The sequence below is a fragment of the Formica exsecta genome, unplaced genomic scaffold (genome assembly GCF_003651465.1).
Source record: "Formica exsecta isolate Colony F162 unplaced genomic scaffold, ASM365146v1 scaffold614, whole genome shotgun sequence".
Classification (NCBI taxonomy): Eukaryota; Metazoa; Arthropoda; class Insecta; order Hymenoptera; family Formicidae; genus Formica; species Formica exsecta.
In genome coordinates this window covers 572,245-597,321 of record NW_021853375.1, presented here as the reverse complement: position 1 = coordinate 597,321, position 25,077 = coordinate 572,245, and the positions used below count along the sequence as shown (strand labels likewise).

Below are 25,077 nucleotides of genomic sequence, written 5' to 3'. Positions count from 1 at the left end.
ACTTTTTGTGTTTCTCCTCTCTTTCTCTCTAACTTCCAGATATATATCTGTCTCATTTTTAATGTACACTAGTGCAGAAAGTTCAGTTACAAAGAACAAACCTATGGTATAATAATATGTTTCATGTAATCTTCGTGTGTATTATTATTTGGTCGCTAATCAGGTATGAATCGGTTTGCCACCTGTGATCGGTGTTTTGTATATACATATAAGTGACTTTTATATTTATACGCGCATTTTTATAATATACATTCTATAAAGATTTCTGAAGATATTGAAGATTATCACCATTAATTATGAACAACAATATTATGTATGTATTAGTTTTTGTGCTTTCTTTAAAAACGTTCTCTTTTATATGCTTTTATATATACATTACTAGATATATATAAATGAAATTTGAAAATATCGGAGAAAATATAAGATATGTGAGAGAGATTAGGTTAGAGAAACAATAAATGTGGACACTTAATATTCTCTTTATATTATATATATAAATCTATCATAAGCTATTTATATAACGTTCATTAGAAAAAAATAAAAATACAGTGATAAGAAAAAGGAAACATCTTTTTAGAATGAACAATGTATCAACTGGTATGGGAACTAAGAAGAAGAACAAGACGACGAAACAGCTTGCTTCAAACACCGAACGTAAAGCGTCCGGATCTAATTGGGAGATGTACAAGAACTTGTTTTCCAAACCAAACATAGAGGAAGGTCATGCCCCACAGAATAGGCATTCAAAATCTAAAAAAGTACATGTTACTTTGCTACATACAGTAAGTATTTAATATATTGCATGTATATATGTATATGTTAGTTAGTAAATATATTTGTTGACATTTTTATTAATTGCAGAATCGATTGGAGGAGAACACTGAATACAATGATGTCAAGAATAAAGAGAATAAAACTTTGACGAAACATATTGCCATGGATTGCGAGATGGTTGGAATTGGTGATGGCACGGAGAGCATGTTAGCTCGGATATCGATTGTAAATAAACATGGTTTTTGCTTATATGACAAATATGTTAAGCCGAGAGAGAAAGTTGTAGATTATAGAACAGCAGTCAGTGGAATACGACCAGAACAATTGCAAAATGGAGAAGATTTTAATATTGTACAGAAGGAAGTAGCAGATATGTTAAAGGGTCGGATTCTCGTGGGTCACGCGTTGAAGCACGATCTTAACGTATTGTTCTTGTCGCATCCGCGAAGATATTGGCGAGACACCTCGAAATACAAACCCTTTCGCCAAATATCAAAGGGAAATACTCCCAGTTTGAAGAAACTTGCACATGAATTGTTAGGTAGAGAGATACAAGTGGGCGAACACAGTTCTGTGGAAGACGCGAGAGCGGCAATGCAGTTGTATATGTTGTACAAGAATAAATGGGAATCGGAGAAAAAGGGGCGTTGGTGAGCAATCTTTCATATTCATAAAAAGAACTTCCATCTCGAAACACATTTTTATTTAACAGTAAGAGAATTCTGTACAAAAACGACACAATGTAACTTATTTACATTTATTCAACTAATTATTGTCGATCCGTGAAGATTTCACGAAATATCTTTATAAGTTAAGTACACCTTTGTAATGTATATATTTATAATCTATATAATAAAATAAATTGTATTTTAAATAATAAAATATTAATACACATTTTTTGCTGTACATAAAATTAAGTATACTTGTCATATAGTGTATATAATTTCAATTGTTGCTTTATTGATATTTTCCCTTTAGATATATCAATCTTTTTAAATTAAAACTAAATGTAAAAGAGTGTCGTGTCAACAATCACTCCAGGATAGTAAAGCAGATGTGTAAAAAAAGGTTGAAGGTCAAACTTTGCGTTTATTTGGTAAACACGTGGAATGCACGATGACCTCGTTATCGGTATCAGCCTTGCATTTCTCCTTCCCTTAATACGATCACTTTAACGAACTCCATTCGGTCATTTTATATTCTGCTTCAGTTGTGATACATACATTACTCATTCCATTGGATTTCGTTGGTGCGAGTACTTTGTGTTTTCCCATTCGTGTGAGTAAAGTGTAATTATACTGTATTTTATCGAAAGTTATTTTAAATTTGATTAACATTGTGACGTCTTATCTCTATCTCGTCTTATCACATTTAATTGAACGTGATGTTACTTATATATATGTAGAGCATCTATTTCTAGCAAATCCAATGTGTTATTACACCCAATGTAATCAGCTTCTATAACAAGTGTGAAAAGTTTTAAGCGTAATAGATTTAAATTTGATAAAATATATATGAATATGCTTTTATATTAGGATAAAGAGAGAATAAATGCTCGACTTTCGATCGAATCTATCGTAATTTATTGTGAATCTAGTCAGAGTTTGTGCGAAGCTAAAATAATCCGAGCTGCGATCTTGACAGAAAAAAAGTTACCTGAACGAATCGTTTATTCTGGATCATCCAATTTCAAACAGGAAATTATAGTAATTATATATGAGTGTAATCTCTTTTGCAACTATATACATATAGCTCATTCAAACTACTATTGTATCAATTTTCACATGATCAATTAGTAATAACTAAAGCATATTCCAATTAAAATAATTTAAAGATAACGGCTTCTCGCGAACTAAATCGCAAATAAACAGATAACTTTTATCATTCTTAACCAGTATGGAGACTATTTTTTTGTGATATAAAAATAAAAACAAGATATTATATTCCATATTATTTAATTTTAGTTGCCTCCCGATTGGCCAAGAATGATATGAGTAAACGCGACAGGTCCAAGATACCCCTAACAACATACACGTTTAAAAGACCTCCAGAGGACATCCAGAAGATTTAAAATATCCTGAATGTTCTCTAGATGTTTTTTGAATATGTGTTGTTAGGTTTTGACTCGTCTATTATAAAATAAATATTACCGTGCTCCGTTAATTACGAAATAGATTATCGATCATTTTCGCTGAAAGTTCTGCTCGCGTTCTGTGAAATTTCAACGATCATGAAAATTGCTGTGATCGGTGCCGGAGCCGCAGGACTCGCTGCGCTTCGTCAATGCATTTCCGGTACTTACAACGACCAAGTAGTATGCTACGAGAAAACGGATCAAATCGGCGGGACTTGGGTCTATCGAGAGGAAACTGGTTCCGATAGATACGGTTTACCGATTCACACTAGCATGTACAATAGCCTCAGGTACGAATGCATTTCATCGCAGGCACAACTTTCGTTTTCCTTCAAGACAATTTTGAGTCCTGCACAGAAAACGAATTTTAACTATAAATCCATCATAATTAGTATTTTAATCTTATATAGAGATTTAATATCAATCTTATCCATAACACAGTAAATTTTAGATAAAAAATTATTCATACTTATATTATATATAAACGTTTAAGTATATTGCAGAGATTATTCGATTTGATTTACGAAAATTGCTTTATCACTTATATGTTAGGACTAATCTGCCGAAGGAAGTAATGGGCTATCCGGATTTTCCGATATCGGAAAGACCCGAGAGCTACTTGTCGCGCACAGAGATACTGGATTTTCTAAACGCATATTGCGATCACTTTGCGCTACGTCCTTACATTCGGGTGAGTGTATAAAATCGCATTAATTATGCATTAATTACATATATATCTATATTTAATGCGAATTACGATTAAACATTAATTTACGCAAAAATTATTAAGACACAAATAAAATTGTCGATCAAAAGCAATGATCGCGAAGCTTGCAAATTAATGACACAAATCAAATTTTGATATATATTGTTATAAATGTTCTATGTCGCAGCTGCTGCATCATGTAGAACTGGTGGAACCGGCCGTAGGGGATCGGAAGTGGTCGGTCAAGGTCAGGGATTTGCAGAGGGACGCGATCGTGACCGAGGCGTTTGACGCAATCATGGTGTGCAACGGTCATTATTTCGAGCCCAGGATCCCGAAGATATCTGGTCACGATGTTTTTGCAGGCAAGCAGATGCACAGCCACGATTACCGGGTCCCCGAGATCTTCGACGGCAAGACTGTCGTCGTTTTGGGAGCTGGTCCTTCCGGTACACATAAAACATTATACAAATAGTCCGCTTATTTTTTTTAACACAAATTTTCTAGCAATTCTCTAGCGTTTCGTGTAATTATTAATAGAATTGTGAGAATAATCATGAAGAAATATTCTTTTTCTGATGATTTTGATTATATATATTCGCGCGCAAATATTTGATTTTTATCTATAGAATGACGGGATAAAAATACCTTCGACGAAGTTATTCGCGACAATTAAAATTCTCTGTCCTCCGACCAGGTATGGATTTGGCGTTGGAAATATCCAAGAACGCGAATCGCGTAATTCTGAGTCATCACTTGACCGAGACCATACTCACCGTGTTCCCCAAGAATGTCGTACAGGTAAAAGCGTCACGCGAGCTCAGAGAGAAAATAGTAAAATCAAACAAACTTGAAGATACTTTTCTTAATGGCCGCGTTATCTTTAGAAAGCTGATGTGGTGCAACTGACGGAGCACGAGGCGGTTTTTGCGGACGATACGAAGGAGCAGATCGATATCGTCTTCTATTGTACAGGTACAATCTTCCTCATTACATAAGTCCTGACGAAACATTGTACCTCGTTCTCGTGTAACGAGACGATTAAAGTACAACATGTTTCCTCTTCGACAGGGTATAAATACAGTTTTCCTTTCCTCGCCGAATCTTGCGGAGTGCGGACGGATTCCAACATGGTCACACCCCTTTGGAAGCATCTGGTGTCCATAGAAAACCCGACCCTGGCACTGGTGGGTCTTCCGTTCTATGTCTGCGCCTTCAGTATGTTTGACTTGCAGGTATAAAATACTCTTTATCTCTTCTTAATCTAAAATATAACATTTCTGTCGTGATATCTTTTTAATTTTATCTCTAATTACTATTATATTATATACATTAGATATCATAAAAAATGTGCTTTATAATATTTTTAATCGATATTTAAAAATATATCGGACATACAAGAAACACACGAGAATGGCATGTAATTCATTTGAGAGGTAATAGCATTCCAAGCGCACAGGTCATTCGGGGCGTATGAAATTGCCTTCTTCGGCGTGACTGACGAAGAAACGCGGTCGCGCATTCGCGACAGAAAAATGCTAGAAAGCCACGGTCGCGTGGTCGCCGACTACGGCGTGACTACCGCGGTAACATAATGGCGATGCGATTACTTGCAATTTCAAGGTGCGATTCGTCCTACGACATTGGCACGGCGAGAGGCGGTTTCCCGCGAGAGCGGATATGCTGCGCTCCGAGGCCGAGGAAGTGGCGAGACGCGCCGAGAGGGGCCTGCAGAAGAGACACTTTCACATGATGGGCCCCGAGCAAGGTCACTATTACGATGACCTGGCGAACATCGCGGGCGTCGTACCGCTACCGTCCGTCCTGACGAAACTCCACAACGAGAGCAGCATGCGCTTCCTGGACGACCTGGTGCATTATCGGCAGGACCGTTACAAGATCCTCGACGACTACAATTTCGTTCAGCTTTAACATTAGAGAACGTTAGAAATAGAATCATATCTTTTATATTGTATAATGAGACTAGATATTTTTGATGAAATCTATTTTTTTTTTTTTTTTTTTTTTATATTCAGGGATACATAATTTATGGAAAAAATATTCACGTCTGCTATTGTTTATGAATAGATTAAAAAAATTTTTTTTTGCGTGTCTAGAAGTATCCTTTTCTAGGCGTGAATTGTGCGCCGTTTCAAACTACTTCTTTGTATGTATGTAATTAAGATGATTATTTCTCGGAATGAGTAGTTAAAGAATTTTCTTATAAATGATAAGTAAAGTATACTCGGTGTCATTATTGTCTTAATACGCAAAATTCCACGAATATCCAGACACGAGGCTGACTGAAAATAACAACTCCAAGACATTTAATGACGCCAAAGGCATTTGACTTTTTGAAACAGAGTTTAATTCTAATGGAAGAAAACTCACGAAATATATGTATGTGTTTGTGTCGTCTTTCATTGCAAAGGAATCTAAATAACCATGCAATAACTACACGAGATTAGTATATATATATATATATATATATATATAGTATATATATAGAGTCAAGTATATTCGCACGCAACTATACGCTATTCTATATTATTTCGAGTGAAGCAAATTTGATCGCTCTAGAGCGATTAATGACTCCGTCATAAAACTCATCAATCTTCAGTTATTATAGAGATATTTGGATTATTAGATTAATCAATACGAAATATTTCGAGTAAAATTGATCGATTATAATCAGGGCAGAGAATCTCGTGTTTTAAAACCAAAATAGCGTCAGATTGGATGTATTTCATATTATTTGTATTATTAATATATTACTTATATTAATCAGATTCAAAACCCAAGTTTGTCCAAATATCTCGTAAACACCCTGTATATTTAATCGCTCTTAGGCCCTGCGCACAATAGAAAAAATTAATATTAGGAATAGAAATAAATATTGAATATTAGGAAGAGCAATTTGGAATTATTTTACTTCAAACAGAGGAATGGATTAATTATTCCCAATTTTTAATTTATGCGTTAATCTATTCCGTTCCCTTATTCGAAAGTAAAATAATTCCGGAACCATGACGGTTACGTGTGCTGGCGAACGCATCATCGTGCAAGGAACGCAGCGTGAGTAGTAATCCCGTCTCTTTCCGTCGTAGCCGCGAGAGAAAACGGAGGAAAAGCGCACGCCATGCATACAAGCATCTCTCTCTCTCTCTCTCTGCTTCTTGGATCGCTTACTTTGCATCTCTCTCTCTCTCTCTCTATGACAAACACCCAGTATCTTTCGAGATTTTCCTTTATGATGATCCGTCTTTACGTCGATGCATCGCTTTGTGGTCTACAGTAACGTTCACGCGAGTGCGATCGAGCATCTTGAATGTGAATCGGGAGGAAAAAACGCGAGATCGCGTGCCATTGTTTCCGTTCGGATTGTGCATGTGCCTGGCCACGTCGATGCGGGAGTACCATGAGGAGGAGAGAACGAGAAAGAGTGAGAGAGAGAGAGAGCCGCCACCTCCCGCGTAGCATTATTTACGTTACGTACGGCTAGAAAGCTGCATCCGACAAGCCTTTTTTTTCTCTCATCTGCAGCTCTTCCGTTTTCTCTCGTCTTCTCCTCTTTTCTCTCTCTGAAACCTGCGAAGCCACGCGCTCACTTCGCTCTAAACGCAGGAAGCGCCGGAGAAGGCAGCTGAAACGAATACCGGACGAACGCTCCGATTAGATCTTCGTCTCGCGTACGCCTCGTTTCTTTTCCTCTTCTCTTCCCCTCTTTCCTTCACTGGAAATTGTAGAAAGTACAGGAAAGTGCTCCGAGACGAATGGACCTAATGACGCGCGTCATACGTGAACGGCACACGGTCGCGCGCGCCTCGCACGGGTGAATGCATTCGTAAGAATGCATTCACGTTCGTGCGGCCCGCCCGCCGTGCCCCGCGTGCGTGCTTTACCCTCTCTCTCTCTCTCCCTCTCTCTTTTTTCTGCTCCTCTCTCACCTCCGCGATCTCTCGCGGTAGCGTTCCTCTTACCTCGCTTTATGTAATTGCGCTCGCGGACACCTGTCCGTCTCTCTGGAGTCTCTCGTGGCCATTCGTTCAACGAGATTGCAAGGCGATTAAAAAATTTGTCGAGGGGGATCCGATCGAAGAAAGATCCGTTCGTTTCGATCGTATCTTCTACATTCTTCTGTCTTTTTCTTTTTTCCTTCTCTGTAACTCTGAAATCTGGATACATCTCATTTTATATGCGACGAGCGGAACAAAACGTGGAGACAGGCTGCGTTATTGGAGGCGCGACTAGAGGGAAAACGGACGTGGTCCTGAATTAAGTTGCTTTGTTAAAGCCGTTTTTCTCTTTCCGCACTTTTGTATTCTCGCTTCTTTTCTAAGCTGTCAGAATTAATACCGGCGAGCGGGACCACTGTCCGTGACGCGCGCAACGTGATACATCACGCGTGTACGATACATGCATGCACGCCACTGCTGTTGTGCCTCGTAATGACGAGATTCTTCTTAATTACGCGATGCGTTGGACGATTGTTATGTGTGTCTTTTTGTGTAATAAACAGGGTGTTTTAAAAGTCGAGGTCAATCGCTCGGGAGGTGATTAAAGATCCAAAAACAAAAAAAAAAGTTGGTATAAACATAGGTCCGGAAATGCGTTATTTTCGAGTTATCGTCATTTTTATGTGAAATGTTTTGAAATTTCAAAATATTGCTTTGCTTTCGAATTTTTTTGTCAAAATTGAAAGAAAAAATGGTTTTTATGAGTTTTATAACATAATTAAAGTCAAGTAAAAGTTGCGGGCTGCTTTAGCACTACCCAAGATTTAAAAAAAAAACCATAATAAAAAAAAACACAAATAAAATAAAAAATGAATAAATAAATACAAAAAAAAAATAAATAAAATAAAATAAATAAATACAAAATCATTTGAAATCCACTTTTGAAACACCCTATATGTATATGAATGCGATTACTGCGTAGAGAACATGACAGTGTAGATTTACTAGATGAAAATGTTTTTCTTTTTCAATAACTTCAATAAATTCGATGATAAATCCGAGTTTAAATAATGCATTTGATACTTGAATACACGAATCTTCCCGTAAATTTAATAATCTTAAAATAAGTTTTCTGTGCTTGAGATATTAATGTATTTCTCCATCATGTCAACGTTTATTCACGCATCGTAAATTTTTATTCAGGATCGTAAGATAAACGTAAAGACTTCGAGATGGCTACCAAAACTGATGACGCAGCGTCTATCGACAATCCTAATGATGGTACAGTAATTACTTTTGAAATATTGAAGTAACGTAATCGCAAAATTTTTTACTCGAAAATATTTCATGTTAAAGGGGAGAGTCTTGATAAAGAAATATTGATGATCGGTGAAAACGATGGAGGAAGAATTCCACCGACGTATTTGTATAATACGGGATCGGAACAAAGTACAGGAATCTCCGACCAAGAACAAACCGTTCGAAATCGTACTCCAGGCAACGAGGATCAATTAGGTCCGTTACCAAGTAATTGGGAGAAGGCGTACACGGACACAGGAGAAGTTTATTTCATAGAGTATGTATACATATTTATATATATATACATTGCCATTGTATACTCAACATTATATAGATAATAAGAAGATTAAAAAATAAGTAATTTTTATGAATAATCTTGATAAACTCTTCTTATTTTGTATATATTAATTGTATTAATACTTACAAGAATTGCATTATATAAATATTACACACATATATCCCATTAATATATATAATACAAAACATACTCATGTGTGCGCAATATAATTTTTTAAAAATATTGATAGTCTTTTATTTTTATTATTTATTTAATTATTTTTGTTTCGAATAAAATGTAAAAACATTTTCATAAATTATATCACAGCCACAACACGGGCACATCTCATTGGCTAGATCCACGTCTGTCGAAATTTCAAAAGAGATCTCTGGAAGAATGTCTCGACGACGAATTACCCTACGGTTGGGAAAAAATCGACGACACCCTATACGGTACATATTTTATCGATCACGTAAATCGTAGAACGCAATACGAAAATCCGGTCTTGCAAGCGAAGAGAGCGCAACAGAACTTGCTCGAGAGGAAGAGTCCCAACTTCACCAGAAATCCCGACAAACTCAAAGGTCAGAGGATACGAACTGCCTTGATAAAGAGTTCACGGGGCTTGGGATTTACCATTGTCGGCGGTGATGACACCGTGGAAGAATTCCTGCAAATTAAAAGCGTCGTGCCAAATGGTCCAGCATGGTTGGATGGGAAACTACAAACCGGTAATTTTTTTTTTCTAGATACCGCTAAAATTCTCAAGCCCGTGATTCACTTCCGCTTCCGTGCTTCTGTCTTTACAATTTATTACACTTGTACTTATTATTTCAGGAGACGTGTTAGTATACGTTAATGACACCTGCGTGCTAGGATTTACCCATAATGAAATGGTGAATGTATTCAAGTCAATCGGTAGCGGTGAGACAGTAAGTTTGGAAGTGTGTCGAGGTTATCCATTGCCTTTTGACCCCAACGATCCTAATACGGAGGTTGTAACAACGATCGCCGTCAATGCGCCAGGTAAAGAAAGAGCTAAGAATAATTAATAGATTTTTTCATCGGAGAATTAGGTGCTATTATCTCGAATCTTTTCTTTTGACAGAAGATCCTGCGATGTACATGGATCTAAACTCGTCTCTTCAGGATAATGGACGTTTCAATTTTCTGGATTCCACATTCTTGCCAGTGCATAATCTTCAAAACGGCGAGAATCTCGCCACAACGTCGGTCAATTCGATGCCCGATCTCTGCATTTCGGACAAAATCAACACGATTAAGAGACCGAGCAGCACGGACATTCTGCTATCGGAGAGCAGCGATTTGAACGATTGTAAGAACTCGCCGGTGTCTTCCAAGCCGGAATTTCTCAGCATCGCCATCGTGAAGGGGGCCATGGGATTTGGATTTACGATAGCAGACTCTGCCCATGGCCAGAAAGTCAAGAAGATCCTGGATCGTCAGCGTTGCAAGAATTTAATGGAGGGCGATATACTAGTTAACATAAATGAGATCAACGTCAGAAACATGTGCCACTCGGAGGTGGTGCAAGTACTGAAGGATTGCCCCCGCAACGAGGAGGCATTGATACACGTTCAACGAACGACAACAAAGTCGACGAAAGAGAAGAAAGAGAAGAATATGCAGGACTTTTTCAGAAGTAAGACGCCCACCGCAGATATTTATAGCACTCAATCAAAGACGATAATACCTAGTAGACCAAAAACGCCACTGATCGACACCAGGAATCATCCTAAATCACCAACTAGCGCGAGCAGATCGAACTGGAACGACGAACAAGGAGAAAATGAATTGAATCCGCTGGATAATCACTATAAATATGCCGATTATTCACACGGAATGTATTATTCGGATCCGTATAAAGCTAATATTACAGCCAACTTGTCAGACAATTTCACGGTGATGAATCTCGACGACGATTCCGTCAGGAATGTGTCGAAACGCGACTGGATTGCGAATGATAAATTGAATATCAACAATGATGTGTATTCCATCGACATCTCCCACCACGACAATATGCTCAAGCAGAATGGATATTTGCATTCCGATTACTACAAGGACGTCTATCCCGTTCAATCGCATTCCCAATATAACGAGGATTATAGTATGTATTCCATTGGACAGGAGCAAAACGTTGATACCGGCGAAATCTGGGATAAGAGAAAAGAAACGACCAGTTTCGAACACGAACAGCCACATTCCAGTTCTATATCTCGGTATGTATATTGTTTCGTCAATCGTTAAAAGTCATAAACTTTTATGTAAACCACAATCGTTTTCTAGAGCTCTCAAAATTAATATTATAATCATTTAGATAGATAAAATATATGTTTAAAAATCATTAAATATATTGCAAAAACTAGATACATAAAATAAATAAAGATTATTTATTATTAAAATCATTTAATTCGTGATATTAATTACAGGTATCCTCAATACACAAGCGAATTGGTTTGTCCAATGGTTCCCGATATAGAATGGATAGAAACTCTAGTGACTTTGGTCAGACAAGATACTGGATTTGGATTCAGAATAGTGGGTGGTACGGAAGAAGGATCTCAGGTTGGTTTTTTAATGATCCATATTAATCCTTATAAGTGTTTTTAAAGATCTTACTTTTATGCATTGCAAAACCAAGTCATCACAGCACTAATGAAAGCAGAAACGTTAAAAATATCACGGCCAGCAGGTTTCGGTGGGTCATATAGTTCCCGGTGGAGCGGCCGATCTTGATAGCAGACTCAATACTGGCGATCTGATCATGTCTGTCGACGGGGAAAGCGTCATGAATTCTTCTCATCATCACGTGGTGCAGTTAATGATAGCAGCGGCACAAAACGGACGAGTAACTCTAGGAATACGACGTCGAATCAATACACAGGAACACCTTCAAGAGAACCTTCAGTCCTCTTATGGTCGGCAGATGAATCTTCAGTATCCATATGATGTTACCGTCACTCGAATGGAGAACGAAGGATTCGGTTTCGTGATAATCTCTTCCGTTAACAAAGCCGGCTCTACGATCGGCAGGATAATTGAAGGCTCACCTGCTGAAAGATGCGGGAGATTGAACGTCGGAGATCATATTCTCGCTGTCAATCACATCGATATCACGAACGTTTGCCATAAGGACATTGTCAATTTAATCAAAGATTCTGGTTATTCTGTCACATTGACGATTGGATATCCGCTTGATGATTGCTGTAGCAATACATCTCTTTCCCAAAAGGTACAAGCTTTCTTGATTTTGTAATTTAGCAAAGTAAACAAATATGAAAATATAATTTCTTTTTTTATTCACCATAATAATAGAGTGATCATAGATTATTGAATTTTTCTTTCCAGGATGAACTTACAGGAGATGGAGATGGGGGCCAGTATCATGCTGTAGAGCTCACTCGGGGTACCCGAGGTTTTGGCTTCAGCATACGCGGTGGTCGCGAGTTTCAAAACATGCCGTTATTCGTCTTGCAGATCGCTGAGAACGGACCAGCGTCTATTGACAATCGGCTTAGAGTAAGTAATATTCCAATATCTCATTATCATTTAAACTATAAATATAATATTATAAGCAAATCTATAGCTAATATATATTACTCCTAGGTTGGAGATCAGATAATCGAGATAAACGGTATTAATACCAAAAACATGACGCATACAGAAGCGATTGAGATTATACGTAACGGTGGACCATCTGTTCGTCTGTTAGTACGACGTGGCTGCCAAATGCCTTCAGTGGTAGGTGCTCCTCCACATCTCTACGATATGAACATATAGACAATTAACCTTTTGATAATAACATATTAATTTTAACTTAACGACATTTTTTCCCCTCTTTTGATGATACTAATGCTAACATTAGTATTATATAGAATTTTTTTGATGATCTGGAAGACAGAGAGCTTCAGGGTATATAACATTAGGTACTATGCTAAGTGGAAAAAAAAATGGACGACAATACAAGAAAAAAAGAATCTCGGATAGACAATTACGTTGCTGTAATAATTCGATATTATAATGAAAATAGTAATATGTTTGATATCGATATATTAATGAGAAGGATATGTTATATTGCATAAAGCTCTTAAAAAATCTTATGCAATTTCTAAATCGATAGAAACAAAATACGATATGATTTGTGAAAATTATACATATTACTCTCATTTTTATAATTAGTATATATTGTGTGATATTTTTACTTGTTTTCAGTGAGTTTTCAGTTTTATATAGTCATGGATTTAATGTACCATAAATTTTTAATTCCCATGAATGAAAATGTTTACTTGATTTTGTTTAAAACTAGCACTAAGCTAAATTTAATAACACCAAATGATGATGATTGACTTTCAAAGATAAGTAACAAAGCGCGGTAACGATAAAAAGTTTCTTTAATTATTGTGCTCATGCAGATAGATGTATTAAATATTCTCTAATGAGAGAAATGATATAAGGAACACACACAGATGACTTTTTTTCTTGCAGCTATCATTACGCAGCTTGCAAAAGTTTTAATATAAGGACAATCGTACTTGCTCATCCTAACAAAATTAGGCTGGTGCTAACCTAGTTTTTTTTTTTATTAATCTAATTGCAGAGTAAATGTAATTTATCCTAACATGTGTGATAGCTTTGAAAGTATTGTGCCTTGTTACACGTGTGTTCCGTATTTAATGAAAATTACTAAGCAAATATCACAGCCTTCAAAAGTGATTATAAACGTACATTGAAATTCATTATAGAGTAATCTCACAATCGACCAAATAAGTATTCGACCGAACGATGAGGGCAAGCATTTATCGAAATTACCCGAGAGGGGTGTGCCCTCCAAAAAACGTCAGAAAGTTCGATTTTCCATTTCATTGAACTGCTGTTCATCCAAAAATAGATACTCTTAAGCGCTTTTAGACGTGTTTTTACATCTCTCGCGAATTGTATGAAATAAGTTAATATCTCATAAGAGATATAAAATTTACTTTATGGAGAGAGCAATCCTTTCAGAATGCATTTACTCGGAAACGCCTTTAAGCGTAGACTGCTGTAGTTTTTTTTTTTTTTTAAAGGAGAAAAATTTATTAATTTATTCAAAAATGTGAATATAAATCATAAATGATTTATACTAGTATATAGAGATGTATTGAAAATGACACAGTGTGTAAAGTGTCAAGAGTATAAAATTGCAAGTACTATCTATTTATTAATGCAAGTAGCATTGATACATATAAAGAATCTCAGAATACGATATGTTATATTATATAGAGACACGACACAAGGGACAGCTGTATATCCATATGCTGTCGAGGTGATATTGTAGACTGGCAATTATATATATATATATTATATATATAAATTTATTATCTGCTCTTCTCAATAATGTTTCAAAGTATAGACTTTTAAAATTTAGACTCCTATCATAAATACCATTTTGTGAATTTTTTTTATATAGTGACATAATTGTGGCCTTGACGATAAAATGTTACGCTTTTTGGCAAAAAGTATAGAAAAAAGTATTAACAATCATTTAATTATTCTTATCTGATTCTATTGTTTTGAATTATTATCAAGATTTTAGAATTCTATCATTATTTTATTTTCCCTTTTTCCTAAATATTTATTACCACTTATATGAAATGTATATGTATGTCAGTAATTAAAATTAAGGACTCATACAACCAAAGAAGCAAATGCACTTATCAGCCATTTTGTTTTGAGGTACAGTGTGTGATGGGAGATCAATATTAACAAATTTATTATTATTATAATTACTTAATCAATCTTGTCTTTTTCGAGCGACTTAATCTTTTACTTAGGACGAACGGAGCAAAATTATAATGGAGAAGGAATTTAATAAAAGTTTCTTCTTCATTCTTCCTGTCTTTTTTCGATATTTATGAAAGAGTTACATGTTATAAAAGAGAACAACGTATATATTTTTTTACTTGTAAAGTAATGAGAGATTGTAGAGAGATTGTCTAGCACGATGTACTAATGAGACAAAAAAAGGAAAGGTAAACACTAGATTATATTTCTAGATCTCAGGATTGGGGTGTATAAGAAAAAAAGAACGCGACGTATTATATATGTATGTATATGTATGTATATATTATATACACATATACATATATATGTATATTTATAGATGGGCGAGAATTTGTTTATCATTATATATATATATAATATATACGTGTGTATATATACAATATATATAATATTTAAACGAACAATTCAACAATGTATAGGTGATAAGCATCAGCAAACGCATTTAATCGGATCATACAGTATCCATTTTATATATAGATTTATAATCATCGCGTTTATTTTTTATAATTATATATATAAAATATTTGTATAGCATGTAGGATATGATAAGTTTAGCATAATATGTGTATATACTTGTTTTTCTAAAGGATAATGTTGATAATTTATAAGGCTATTATAAGAAGCAATAACGCGTCAATCATTGTTTTCCCGGTTCGAAATTTATATATTTGCGGAAAAATCCGAGTCTTCTTTACTACTCGTTTTAGCTTTACTCTTGCCAAAACTGCAGATACATTGTACTTTTCGCATTTTCTAACGCGATATACTATGAGTTAGGCTATTTCTCATAAATATATGTATACAATTATGGTGAATGATTTAGGATTAATTGAACTTGCTCATCCTAACAAAATTAGGCTGGTGCTAACCTAGTTTTTTTTTTTATTAATCTAATTGCAGAGTAAATGTAATTTATCCTAACATGTGTGATAGCTTTGAAAGTATTGTGCCTTGTTACACGTGTGTTCCGTATTTAATGAAAATTACTAAGCAAATATCACAGCCTTCAAAAGTGATTATAAACGTACATTGAAATTCATTATAGAGTAATCTCACAATCGACCAAATAAGTATTCGACCGAACGATGAGGGCAAGCATTTATCGAAATTACCCGAGAGGGGTGTGCCCTCCAAAAAACGTCAGAAAGTTCGATTTTCCATTTCATTGAACTGCTGTTCATCCAAAAATAGATACTCTTAAGCGCTTTTAGACGTGTTTTTACATCTCTCGCGAATTGTATGAAATAAGTTAATATCTCATAAGAGATATAAAATTTACTTTATGGAGAGAGCAATCCTTTCAGAATGCATTTACTCGGAAACGCCTTTAAGCGTAGACTGCTGTAGTTTTTTTTTTTTTTTAAAGGAGAAAAATTTATTAATTTATTCAAAAATGTGAATATAAATCATAAATGATTTATACTAGTATATAGAGATGTATTGAAAATGACACAGTGTGTAAAGTGTCAAGAGTATAAAATTGCAAGTACTATCTATTTATTAATGCAAGTAGCATTGATACATATAAAGAATCTCAGAATACGATATGTTATATTATATAGAGACACGACACAAGGGACAGCTGTAAATATATGTATACAATTATGGTAAATGATTTAGGATTAATTGAAAAAAAGCACTGCAGTGTTTCTCCGAACATTGTTTATCTATTGTCTCGAGTAGTAAAGATAGCACTATTCATTAAATTTAAATCGCACACATAAAAATTATTTTATATATATATTGTTCGATTGATACAAGTTAAATGGATCGAACAGGTTTTTTTCTACGAGCTTCATATATTTATTATATAATTCACAGATGTAAACCGAATTTTCTCTGTATATGTCCGTTACATCTTTAATAATCGTCGTTGAGTAATCCGAAGTAAAAACTGATATTGTTACTAAGTGAGTATAATATACTACCAATTATATATATTGTTGTTGAAATATACTGAGATAAAATAAATGCTACCCGCCCGTCCCCCCTCCATCCCCCTCACGTCGGCGCCATCTTCCTTTTTGTGCATCGCCGTGTGGTCGTCCGTTCCCGTCAGGTTTACAACACTGGCGATTGATCGCGCACACATACGTGTTTTCCTCAGAATGCCCGTGTCACGTATACTGTTGTCGTAGGGTTTCCGTACCGCGATTCAGCCGAGAACGTAAACAGAACCATTTTCTCCGTCGCTCGGGATATGATGTGGCGTCGGGGATTTTTCAGGCCGAAGTTCGTCGCTGCCTGAAGTCGTGCGCGCGTGTGTTAGTGGGATAAACTGTGGTGGAAAACGTCGTGTCGCATACTCGATCCGGATCGCCGTTGAGTGGTGTGCGTGTGCGGGATACTGTGCGAAGTGCGAACGCGCTAATCATTGGTCGCCGCTCCAGGCTCGGCCCGTTGCGTGCGGTTCGCATTCTTTCTCTCTCTCTCTCTCTCTCTTTTTCTTTATATAAAAAAAAAAAAAAAAAAAAAAAAAAAAAAAAAAAAAAAAAAATGATCAAGAAAACATATTTGTATTTTTATATACGTGATTCTATATATCTCATTGTCAGGATTAATTCAAAAGAATCCTTAAATATCTAACACTAAATTCATAATGTGCGGTAGGATATATAGCATTCTTTATAAATTAAATTACAAATACAATTAGCAAAATCATGAAATATTCTCTTTTGCAATATTGTTTATTATATAGGTAATTTTCTATTAAATGTTATCATTAATAAATCTTTGACTAAAATCAAGTATTTCATATTTTAACGCTCGTTTTATCGAGACGGGAAGTTGAAAAGTCCAGATAACTTTACATTAAATATATGTATTTAAATATCAAAAATATATTTAATATCAAAAATCTCATAATTTATATCTGTTGATTCAAGATTAATTTAACATAAAATCAGTGCTCTTTCCGTAAAAAATAATTTATAAAAAAATTTTTTAAATCTATAAAAAATATTTTGATATAAAAGAAAATGATATATATATGCGGTCTTATGCGAGACATATCGATACTTTTTCTTGAAATATTGCGCTATCACAGAGCAGAGACAACAGTCTTTTAATTTTCCAAAGAAGGATTTATTATAATGATGTCAATCTAGTTAGCCTAGAATTTTATTAAACATTTCCGCATTCCAAGACGACGTACTTTCTGCGGAAACGTAAGGCAAATAAGGTTATCGATACATTTATTTAAGATCATGATTCTTTGAAAATTCCCCATGTCCGATTTTTCCCGTTAATCACGACGGAGATCAATAGCAGCATTTTATTAACACGTTGACAGTACTGTGTCAATTATTGACACTCATTTTTCGCGAAACAAACGCGCATTCGTCATCGATCATTGTCGATTCCTCGTAAATGATTTATCGCAAATTATTTTCTTTAGACATTAGTAATATTAGTCACGTAATTTTGTCGCGTGCGCTGAGATTAATGGTCGCTTCGATCAAACTCAAGTTAAATTAATTTCTTTAATTTTTATTAATTAAAGAGAGTTTAAGGCAAAAAATAATTTAAAGAGAAATATAGATAGATGAATAAATATATTAGTAAATGTATTATAAATTCTTACGTCTGAAACTGTGAAGCTTTTGTCAAGAAGGAAAGATCGCTTTCGAAAAGGGCGCCACCCGAGCGCCACCTGGCGGTGGCGAAAGAAAATTCACGCGGTTCGTTTCCAAGAATGCAGCGCTTGACGTATCTGAACGTATCAACCAACGTGACGTCAGTCGCTTGATCGGCGCGCTTGCAATTGCACGGATCTCCAGGACCCGCGATCGCGACGATCGTGCGCGTACGCGTTGAAAGCGAAAGGAAGCTGAAAAGAGTGTAGCCGAGTTTGGACGGGACGTAGAAATCCGGCGTCGTAGAATGGAGGAGTCCGATAGACTCGACTCCACGCGAATCTGACGCGAGCGTCGCGCGATATGTAATCTCGACGCGCTGGCCTCCCCGCCCGCCCGTCCCCCCTCCATCCCCCTCACGTCGGCGCCATCTTCCTTTTTGTGCATCGCCGTGTGGTCGTCCGTTCCCGTCAGGTTTACAACACTGGCGATTGATCGCGCACACATACGTGTTTTCCTCAGAATGCCCGTGTCACGTATACTGTTGTCGTAGGGTTTCCGTACCGCGATTCAGCCGAGAACGTAAACAGAACCATTTTCTCCGTCGCTCGGGATATGATGTGGCGTCGGGGATTTTTCAGGCCGAAGTTCGTCGCTGCCTGAAGTCGTGCGCGCGTGTGTTAGTGGGATAAACTGTGGTGGAAAACGTCGTGTCGCATACTCGATCCGGATCGCCGTTGAGTGGTGTGCGTGTGCGGGATACTGTGCGAAGTGCGAACGCGCTAATCATTGGTCGCCGCTCCAGGCTCGGCCCGTTGCGTGCGGTTCGCATTCTTTCTCTCTCTCTCTCTCTCTCTTTTTCTTTATATAGCCGACCTTCCCTCCGTCTCTGTTTTTCCCTCTCGTGCGCGCTCGCGTTCGCAGTTGCCTAGGATATTCCCGATACCCGAGACGGGTTCGCGTGCGCGAATCGCCCACAGTTTTGTGCATTCGTGCATTGGCGCTCCGGTGGCGATGAGAGATCCCGGATCGGAACTGCATCGAATGTAAGTAATAAACTCCCTGCATCGTTTTTAACATTTTTCCCTCACGTTTGCGTTTGTGAGAAAACTGAATTGTACGGGCCGGAAATGTACAATGATATCCGTGCTTCTCCTCTTTTTATGCCCTTCTTCCTCTCCTCTTCACGGCAACGCGAAACCATCGTTCGATCATCGCGCATTTTTCGGAGCAATCGAGCCTAATTCTCGCTGTTTTTTCATTCAGAAGAGGACGTATGTACGCATTAAATCTTTTTCGGTCTATCCTATTTAATGCGCTCGCGTGGATTGTTTAGTTTCGTCGCGTTCATGTGTGTGTATGTATATATGTATGTGCATGCGTGCGTGCGTGCGTGCGTGCGTGCGTGCGTGCGTGCGTGCGTCGTGAGAATGATTCCGCTGTATTTATGTATACGTCATACGTTTAGGATTATCGCTTCCTTTCGATGCTATAAAAATGTTGGGGAATCCTTCTTCTTCTTCTTCTTCGAGTTTTATTGGTCTGAACTGAGTTCCTATTGGTAGATTCTGAATGCAAACGCGCGCGTATAAATGTGTGCGTTTATATTGTGCGAAATTTAAACTGCATCTTTAATATAGCATTCGACATCAAAGAGCAAAATATTTTTTTTCCCCCTTTTTTTCGGAAGAAATATACAGGGTGTTTCAAAAGTGGAGGTTAATCGCTCAGGAGATGATTAGGGAACCCAAAACAAGATAAAAGGTTGATATGAACATAGGTCCGGAAATATGTGTTTTCGAGTTATCGCTATTTTTATGTCGATATTTCAAAAATCTTTGCTTTCGAATTTTTTTGTCAAAATTGAAAGAAAAAAATGGTTTTTATGAGTTTTATAACATAATTAAAGTCAAATAAAAATTGCAGACTGCTTTAGCATTACCCAGGATAAAAAGAAAGACTACGATATAAAAAAAATATTAATAAAATAGAAAATAAATAAATAAATACAAAAAGAAATAAAATAAAATAAATAAATACAAAACCATCTTTTCTTTCAATTTTGACAAAAAGATTCGAAAGCAAAGCAATTTGAAACTTCAACATAAAAATGGCGATAACTCGAAAACGATGCTTTTTCGGACCTATGTTCCAACTTTTTTTCTTGTTTTTCGGCCCCCAATCACTTCCTGAGCGATTGACCTCTACTTTTGAAACACCCTGTATAATTAGTTAAAATCGCGCTATTATAGAAGTCACAAGTTCTTCCCATTTCTCGAATCCCTTGGGAACGCAGTCTGAATCTCCCATTTCGCATATGTGTTCGCTTACGGGTGAGTTCGTGTGCGTGTCTTTGACCTGGTGCGGATATTCTTTCTTCTTCTCTCTCCTTCTCGCTCGTTTGTAAATCGAAAACCGAGGTACTTTTCAAGCGGCATGTTTGCCACTCTTAAAGAACCTCGCTGAGTGCCTGCGGTAGAAAACTGCATATTGTTGGGTTGCCAGGTCAATTTTTGGTCGCGAATCTTTAGGCAAAAGAAAATTTTTGAAAAAAATGGAAGGAAGATCTTAGGTCCTCTCGGGTTCCATTCATTTGTTTCTTTGTGTTCCGTACATTTGAAAAATTTTGTATTATGCAATGTGAATCCATTAATCATTACTCGCTCACGTGTTCCTAAGTTTGCTAATGGTGCATGTGGTTCCTTTTTTTTTTTTTTTATTTTTTATTTTTTATTTTATTTTAATGGACCCTATTTGGATAAATTTTTATACGGAGGCCTGTATCTGTAAATAGCGTATATGTATAGGCCAAGGCTTTACTGGGACATTTTTCATATTGTCATAAATTTCTATAAAAAATGTAAATTCCCATATAAATCGAAAATGGCGAGTCCAAAATAATAGAACCTTTTTTTTAACTATGCTGTTTGCAATACTTTTCACTTCTTTTTTTCTCTTTGTTTAATTCCTGAATATTGAATATTGTTTAAACGGAGAAAATATAACAGAAAGCGACTAAAAAATAATATTTTTAACACGTTAATATTCCCATCTTTTGGTAAGTAATTAATACACATTTAATAGTTTATTAAATATTATAGAAATATAAACTCATGAATGTTTGATTAAAAAAGTAAGTATCAGGAATAGAAAACAGAATGTTAATTTTTGCCTAAAAAGCCTTTTGAAAAAATAAATTAAAAATGGAGATAGCATATTATGAAATATCCAAATGTATTTTTTTCAAAAGATATAAATTTATTATTTCCTCACAGAAAATATAGCACCAAGGATTACATTACTATAAAAAATAAATAATATGGATGCAATAATATAATTATTACAACATGAAAAATCATCATTAAAATTACTTTTTTGATATAAAAAGGCTATTCTTTTATTTAATATATTACTAGGTATATCGTATTATTTTTCTTAAAGAATAAAGAGAAGTAATGATTACCATAGACATGCATCGATCTACCTAATATGGTCTGAGCTGGAGGTTCGAAGATTTTTCCTTTTTTTTTCTTGGATTTCTGTTACAAAATCAGAGAATTCGAGTTGTAAAACCATAAAACAGGGATCTCCCAGGGTGAACGGGAAATGGTATTTTCCACGCTAATCATACAATTCCTTTTTTACAATAGCGTAAAATACTTCAGGTCAAGATTTTTCTAAAGATACCTGGACCCGAGGCTTTCCAGCCCATTTTTGAAGCAGAACTCGAACGTTTTGTTAAAGTTAAATCATCAATAATGAAAAAGAAAAAAACTAATAATGTTTTACAAATTGTAAATCAGTGGTCACATTTGGTGTCAATTTTCTAGCTATATATTATAATGCTATATTCTTGTAAGAGTCTAATTTTTAAGAAAAAGAAGTAAAATTTCATTTTAATTTTTTTGTGATCTTTTTTATAATTATCAAAAATATAGTCGCGCAAAATTGTGTAATCGCTTTTGAATCCCTTAAATCTCTCGCTTCTACTTAAAACAGCATGTAAACTTAAGCATGTAAGCTTAACTGCATTCCGAGGGTGGATAAGGTTATTCGTATAAGCTTGAAACCTCTCGAATCACGCATGTCGCATCCCAATGCGCGTAAAACCGAGAGACGCGCTTTAAAATCTTCACCGAGAGACAAGATGCACGGCGACCTTCGCCGAGAACAAGATATGACGTCCCGCTCGTAAAATGTCGAGGTGTGTTTGGAACATCGGAGGAACCGCGCGGTCGACGTTCCTTTCGTTTCTCTCGGTATGCAAAGGAGCGTTTCGAAACTTTTCGTGTCGACCGTGTGTTTTGTGCATCGAACATTTTCGTGCCTCGAATGAGAGTTGGGAATTGTATAGATCGAGCAAAATGGGCTCGAACTAGCTCCATTTCTCCATCGCCTGGATTAAAACCCCAGGAGACGCCGCATCTCCTGGGGTTTTAATCCAGGCGATGGAGAAAATCGCGCTGGACCTTCGTAGGGACGATATTCTTTTCATTTCTCCCGGTATGCAAAGGAGGCAGGTAACGTTTCGAAACTTTTCGCGACGGTGTTTCATAGATCGAACGTTTTCGTATTCGAACATATAACCGTGATGTATAATCCTTCAAAAAGGCAAAGATTTTGAAATGCCTTTGTCAATTGTATAGATCAGGCAAAAAAGACTTAAAATAGGGTCGCTACCTCTCCTCGGATTTCGAGCCAGGCGAGGGATGAGATGATTTCCGGATCTCGGGTAAAAAAAGGAAACTTTGGAGCGTTCAGGTTCTAATTTTTTTCGTCAATACACCCTTTTATAGAGTTGCATTTTATGCAACGCGATGGCTTTATGCTTGGTTTTATTTTGTAATTCTACGTTAATGTTTCAGTATTATTTATTACCTAGAAATGTGTTGTTTAGACAGGTTGTCTTAATTTATTTCCTGAAAAAAAAAACATGTAGTTCCCAGGGATTTCTTTTGTACCTGGAAAAATCAAGAAATTCTCATGGAATTTTATTGGAATTCGGGGAATTTTTAAAACAAATTCCTTCGTTGATAATTTTGCTCTTAAATTGTAAAGCAATCGGCAATCCGCGAATAAGCCAGATTGTGAATTTTATGTATTTAAAATATATATATATAGATCTCTGTTTATATATTCAATGTCTTAACAGAATATTAAATATGCAATACATATTCTTTATTTTAATTTTTAGTGATAAAAAATGAAAAAATTATGCAAATTTAAAAGTTTTATCTTAACGAAAACTATTCAGTTTTTTTTCCAGTACATTTGCAAATCCAGCATATGAAACTTAAGTGGCTTTGTGTTTTTTCTTCGGAGGAATGTAAAGCATTAGAAAACGCGCATTAAAAAATAAATACATTAAAAAAAAACTTATTTTAGGAAATTGCACTAAAAAATCTTTAAAATATTCTCGTTACCTGGAATTTTGAACAAAGATACTTGGAAGATGAGGAAATTTTTAGGGAATTTTTTAAAGATTTGAATAGACACCCTGCTGTAAGAGCAGGGAGTTTTTTCACAAGATTCGAGTAGACACCCTGTTAGAATAAAACATCAAAAGACACGGTAATATCTCGCGCCACGTCATGGATAGCAGCAGCGAGGCACCCCGTGTATCTACACGTGAGTCTGCCAATTGATAGTTTGAGTTCGAATTATAATAATAAAGACGTTAAAAATTAATATTACTGTAATCATATTAGTTACTTTATTCGATGTAATAAAAATGTACGAAGATTTGATGTGCAAAAATAAATACAATAATAAAAATAACATATATAAATTATTTTATTTGAATCTAATATTCTATGTAAAAAAAGAGGACTAAGAATTTGAGATAAAAGAAAGAATGCAACGAATAAATACTTTTTATGTATCAAACAAAAAAGCAAAATTGTTGTTCTTCATTATTCGCAATTATAATAGATGCATTTTATCTGATTGCATAAACAGAAAGTTGAGTTAAAACAAAAACACTTCTTTTGTTAAAATACTTTTTATAATACGAATTCAAACTGTTGATTAAGCCTTTTAGAAACTCGATGCTTTATGTTATTAAAATAATATATAGTAAAAGAAAATGATATAACTGTTAAAAATTCAACTTTTTTTTAAAAAAGTAAAAAAAAAAGACGTTAAATTCACGCGCCACGTGCAGGTCTGAAAAACTCTTATGTAATATACTGTTATTTTATTTAAATCAGAAAAACTGTTGGTTATATTAAACTTGTACAAAATAGTTGCTTTAATTTTCTACAAAAAATAGTGATATTGAAAAATTGCACGCCAATTAATAAAAACTTATACCGCAAAATTTATTTATTATTACTTTTAATATATATTTAAAAAATGCTATATCTAAATGACAATATCTTTTAAAATAGTGAAACATATTTAAGTATAAAAAAATTTTTAATTAAAAAAGCTTGGCGCTGCTAAACATATATTAATCAAATTAATGTATTCCTTACATTTTGAATTTAAAAAATAATAATTTTTTTCTTTTTTTT

At 35.5% G+C, this 25,077-nt stretch overlaps 4 protein-coding genes and 1 long non-coding RNA gene across 11 annotated transcripts in view; 4 read left to right on the top strand and 1 right to left on the bottom strand.

Annotated features, from left to right (window-relative positions):
• The first annotated feature begins 52 nt into the window (after positions 1-52).
• On the top strand, positions 53-1,648 carry LOC115242645 (RNA exonuclease 4). 2 transcript variants are annotated; one of them, XM_029819092.1, is made up of 3 exons: positions 53-163; positions 578-782; positions 862-1,648. In XM_029819092.1, the coding sequence occupies exons 1-3, from the start codon at positions 117-119 to the stop codon at positions 1,426-1,428; spliced, it is 819 nt and encodes a 272-aa protein (XP_029674952.1). In that variant the 5' UTR covers positions 53-116; the 3' UTR covers positions 1,429-1,648. The 2 variants fall into 2 exon arrangements, with proteins under 2 accessions (XP_029674952.1, XP_029674953.1); XM_029819093.1 differs by having other exon boundaries at positions 93-313.
• A 337-nt stretch (positions 1,649-1,985) lies between these two features.
• On the top strand, positions 1,986-5,856 carry LOC115242644 (senecionine N-oxygenase-like). 3 transcript variants are annotated; one of them, XM_029819091.1, is made up of 9 exons: positions 2,034-2,052; positions 2,310-2,480; positions 2,949-3,198; positions 3,461-3,599; positions 3,802-4,063; positions 4,312-4,415; positions 4,502-4,589; positions 4,686-4,849; positions 5,238-5,856. In XM_029819091.1, the coding sequence occupies exons 3-9, from the start codon at positions 3,005-3,007 to the stop codon at positions 5,544-5,546; spliced, it is 1,260 nt and encodes a 419-aa protein (XP_029674951.1). In that variant the 5' UTR covers positions 2,034-2,052; positions 2,310-2,480; positions 2,949-3,004; the 3' UTR covers positions 5,547-5,856. The 3 variants fall into 3 exon arrangements, with proteins under 3 accessions (XP_029674950.1, XP_029674951.1, XP_029674949.1); XM_029819090.1 differs by lacking the exon at positions 2,310-2,480 and having other exon boundaries at positions 1,986-2,052; XM_029819089.1 differs by lacking the exons at positions 2,034-2,052; positions 2,310-2,480 and adding an exon at positions 2,730-2,768.
• On the bottom strand, positions 2,050-4,528 carry LOC115242646. The gene is made up of 4 exons (XR_003885085.1): positions 4,391-4,528; positions 3,077-3,257; positions 2,431-2,985; positions 2,050-2,232 (listed from the first exon to the last, which is right to left on the bottom strand). It is a non-coding gene; the product is annotated as an uncharacterized LOC115242646 (long non-coding RNA).
• Positions 5,857-6,634: 778 nt separating the features above from the next.
• LOC115242642 (membrane-associated guanylate kinase, WW and PDZ domain-containing protein 1-like) lies at positions 6,635-15,821 on the top strand. 4 transcript variants are annotated; one of them, XM_029819086.1, is made up of 11 exons: positions 6,635-6,689; positions 8,774-8,851; positions 8,927-9,146; positions 9,474-9,877; positions 9,984-10,172; positions 10,255-11,386; positions 11,597-11,732; positions 11,857-12,399; positions 12,516-12,686; positions 12,774-12,908; positions 13,033-15,821. In XM_029819086.1, exons 2-11 carry the CDS (start codon positions 8,803-8,805, stop codon positions 13,051-13,053), a joined length of 3,000 nt encoding a protein of 999 aa, XP_029674946.1. In that variant the 5' UTR covers positions 6,635-6,689; positions 8,774-8,802; the 3' UTR covers positions 13,054-15,821. The 4 variants fall into 4 exon arrangements, with proteins under 4 accessions (XP_029674946.1, XP_029674945.1, XP_029674943.1 ...); XM_029819085.1 differs by having other exon boundaries at positions 11,860-12,399; positions 12,774-15,821; XM_029819083.1 differs by having other exon boundaries at positions 12,774-15,821.
• A 3,185-nt stretch (positions 15,822-19,006) lies between these two features.
• LOC115242614 (cytokine receptor) overlaps positions 19,007-25,077 on the top strand; it is a 26,189-nt gene continuing 20,118 nt past the window's right edge. The window contains exon 1 of the mRNA XM_029819032.1: positions 19,007-19,608. The gene's annotated coding sequence lies outside the window, so the exon portion shown is untranslated. The remainder of the gene's footprint in view (positions 19,609-25,077) is intronic.

Excerpts from the sequence above, each read along its gene's own strand:
- LOC115242645 (XM_029819092.1), top strand. The coding sequence starts at position 117 with ATGTTTCATGTAATCTTCGTGTGTATTATTATTTGGTCGCTAATCAG. Across the intron at positions 164-577 it reads ATTATTTGGTCGCTAATCAG|AATGAACAATGTATCAACTG; the intron begins GTATGAATCGGT and ends ACATCTTTTTAG. Across the intron at positions 783-861 it reads ATGTTACTTTGCTACATACA|AATCGATTGGAGGAGAACAC; the intron begins GTAAGTATTTAA and ends TATTAATTGCAG.
- LOC115242644 (XM_029819089.1), top strand. Across the intron at positions 3,199-3,460 it reads AGCATGTACAATAGCCTCAG|GACTAATCTGCCGAAGGAAG; the intron begins GTACGAATGCAT and ends CTTATATGTTAG. Across the intron at positions 3,600-3,801 it reads CGCTACGTCCTTACATTCGG|CTGCTGCATCATGTAGAACT; the intron begins GTGAGTGTATAA and ends TCTATGTCGCAG.
- LOC115242642 (XM_029819083.1), top strand. The coding sequence starts at position 8,803 with ATGGCTACCAAAACTGATGACGCAGCGTCTATCGACAATCCTAATGAT. Across the intron at positions 8,852-8,926 it reads TATCGACAATCCTAATGATG|GGGAGAGTCTTGATAAAGAA; the intron begins GTACAGTAATTA and ends TTCATGTTAAAG. Across the intron at positions 12,687-12,773 it reads CTATTGACAATCGGCTTAGA|GTTGGAGATCAGATAATCGA; the intron begins GTAAGTAATATT and ends TATTACTCCTAG.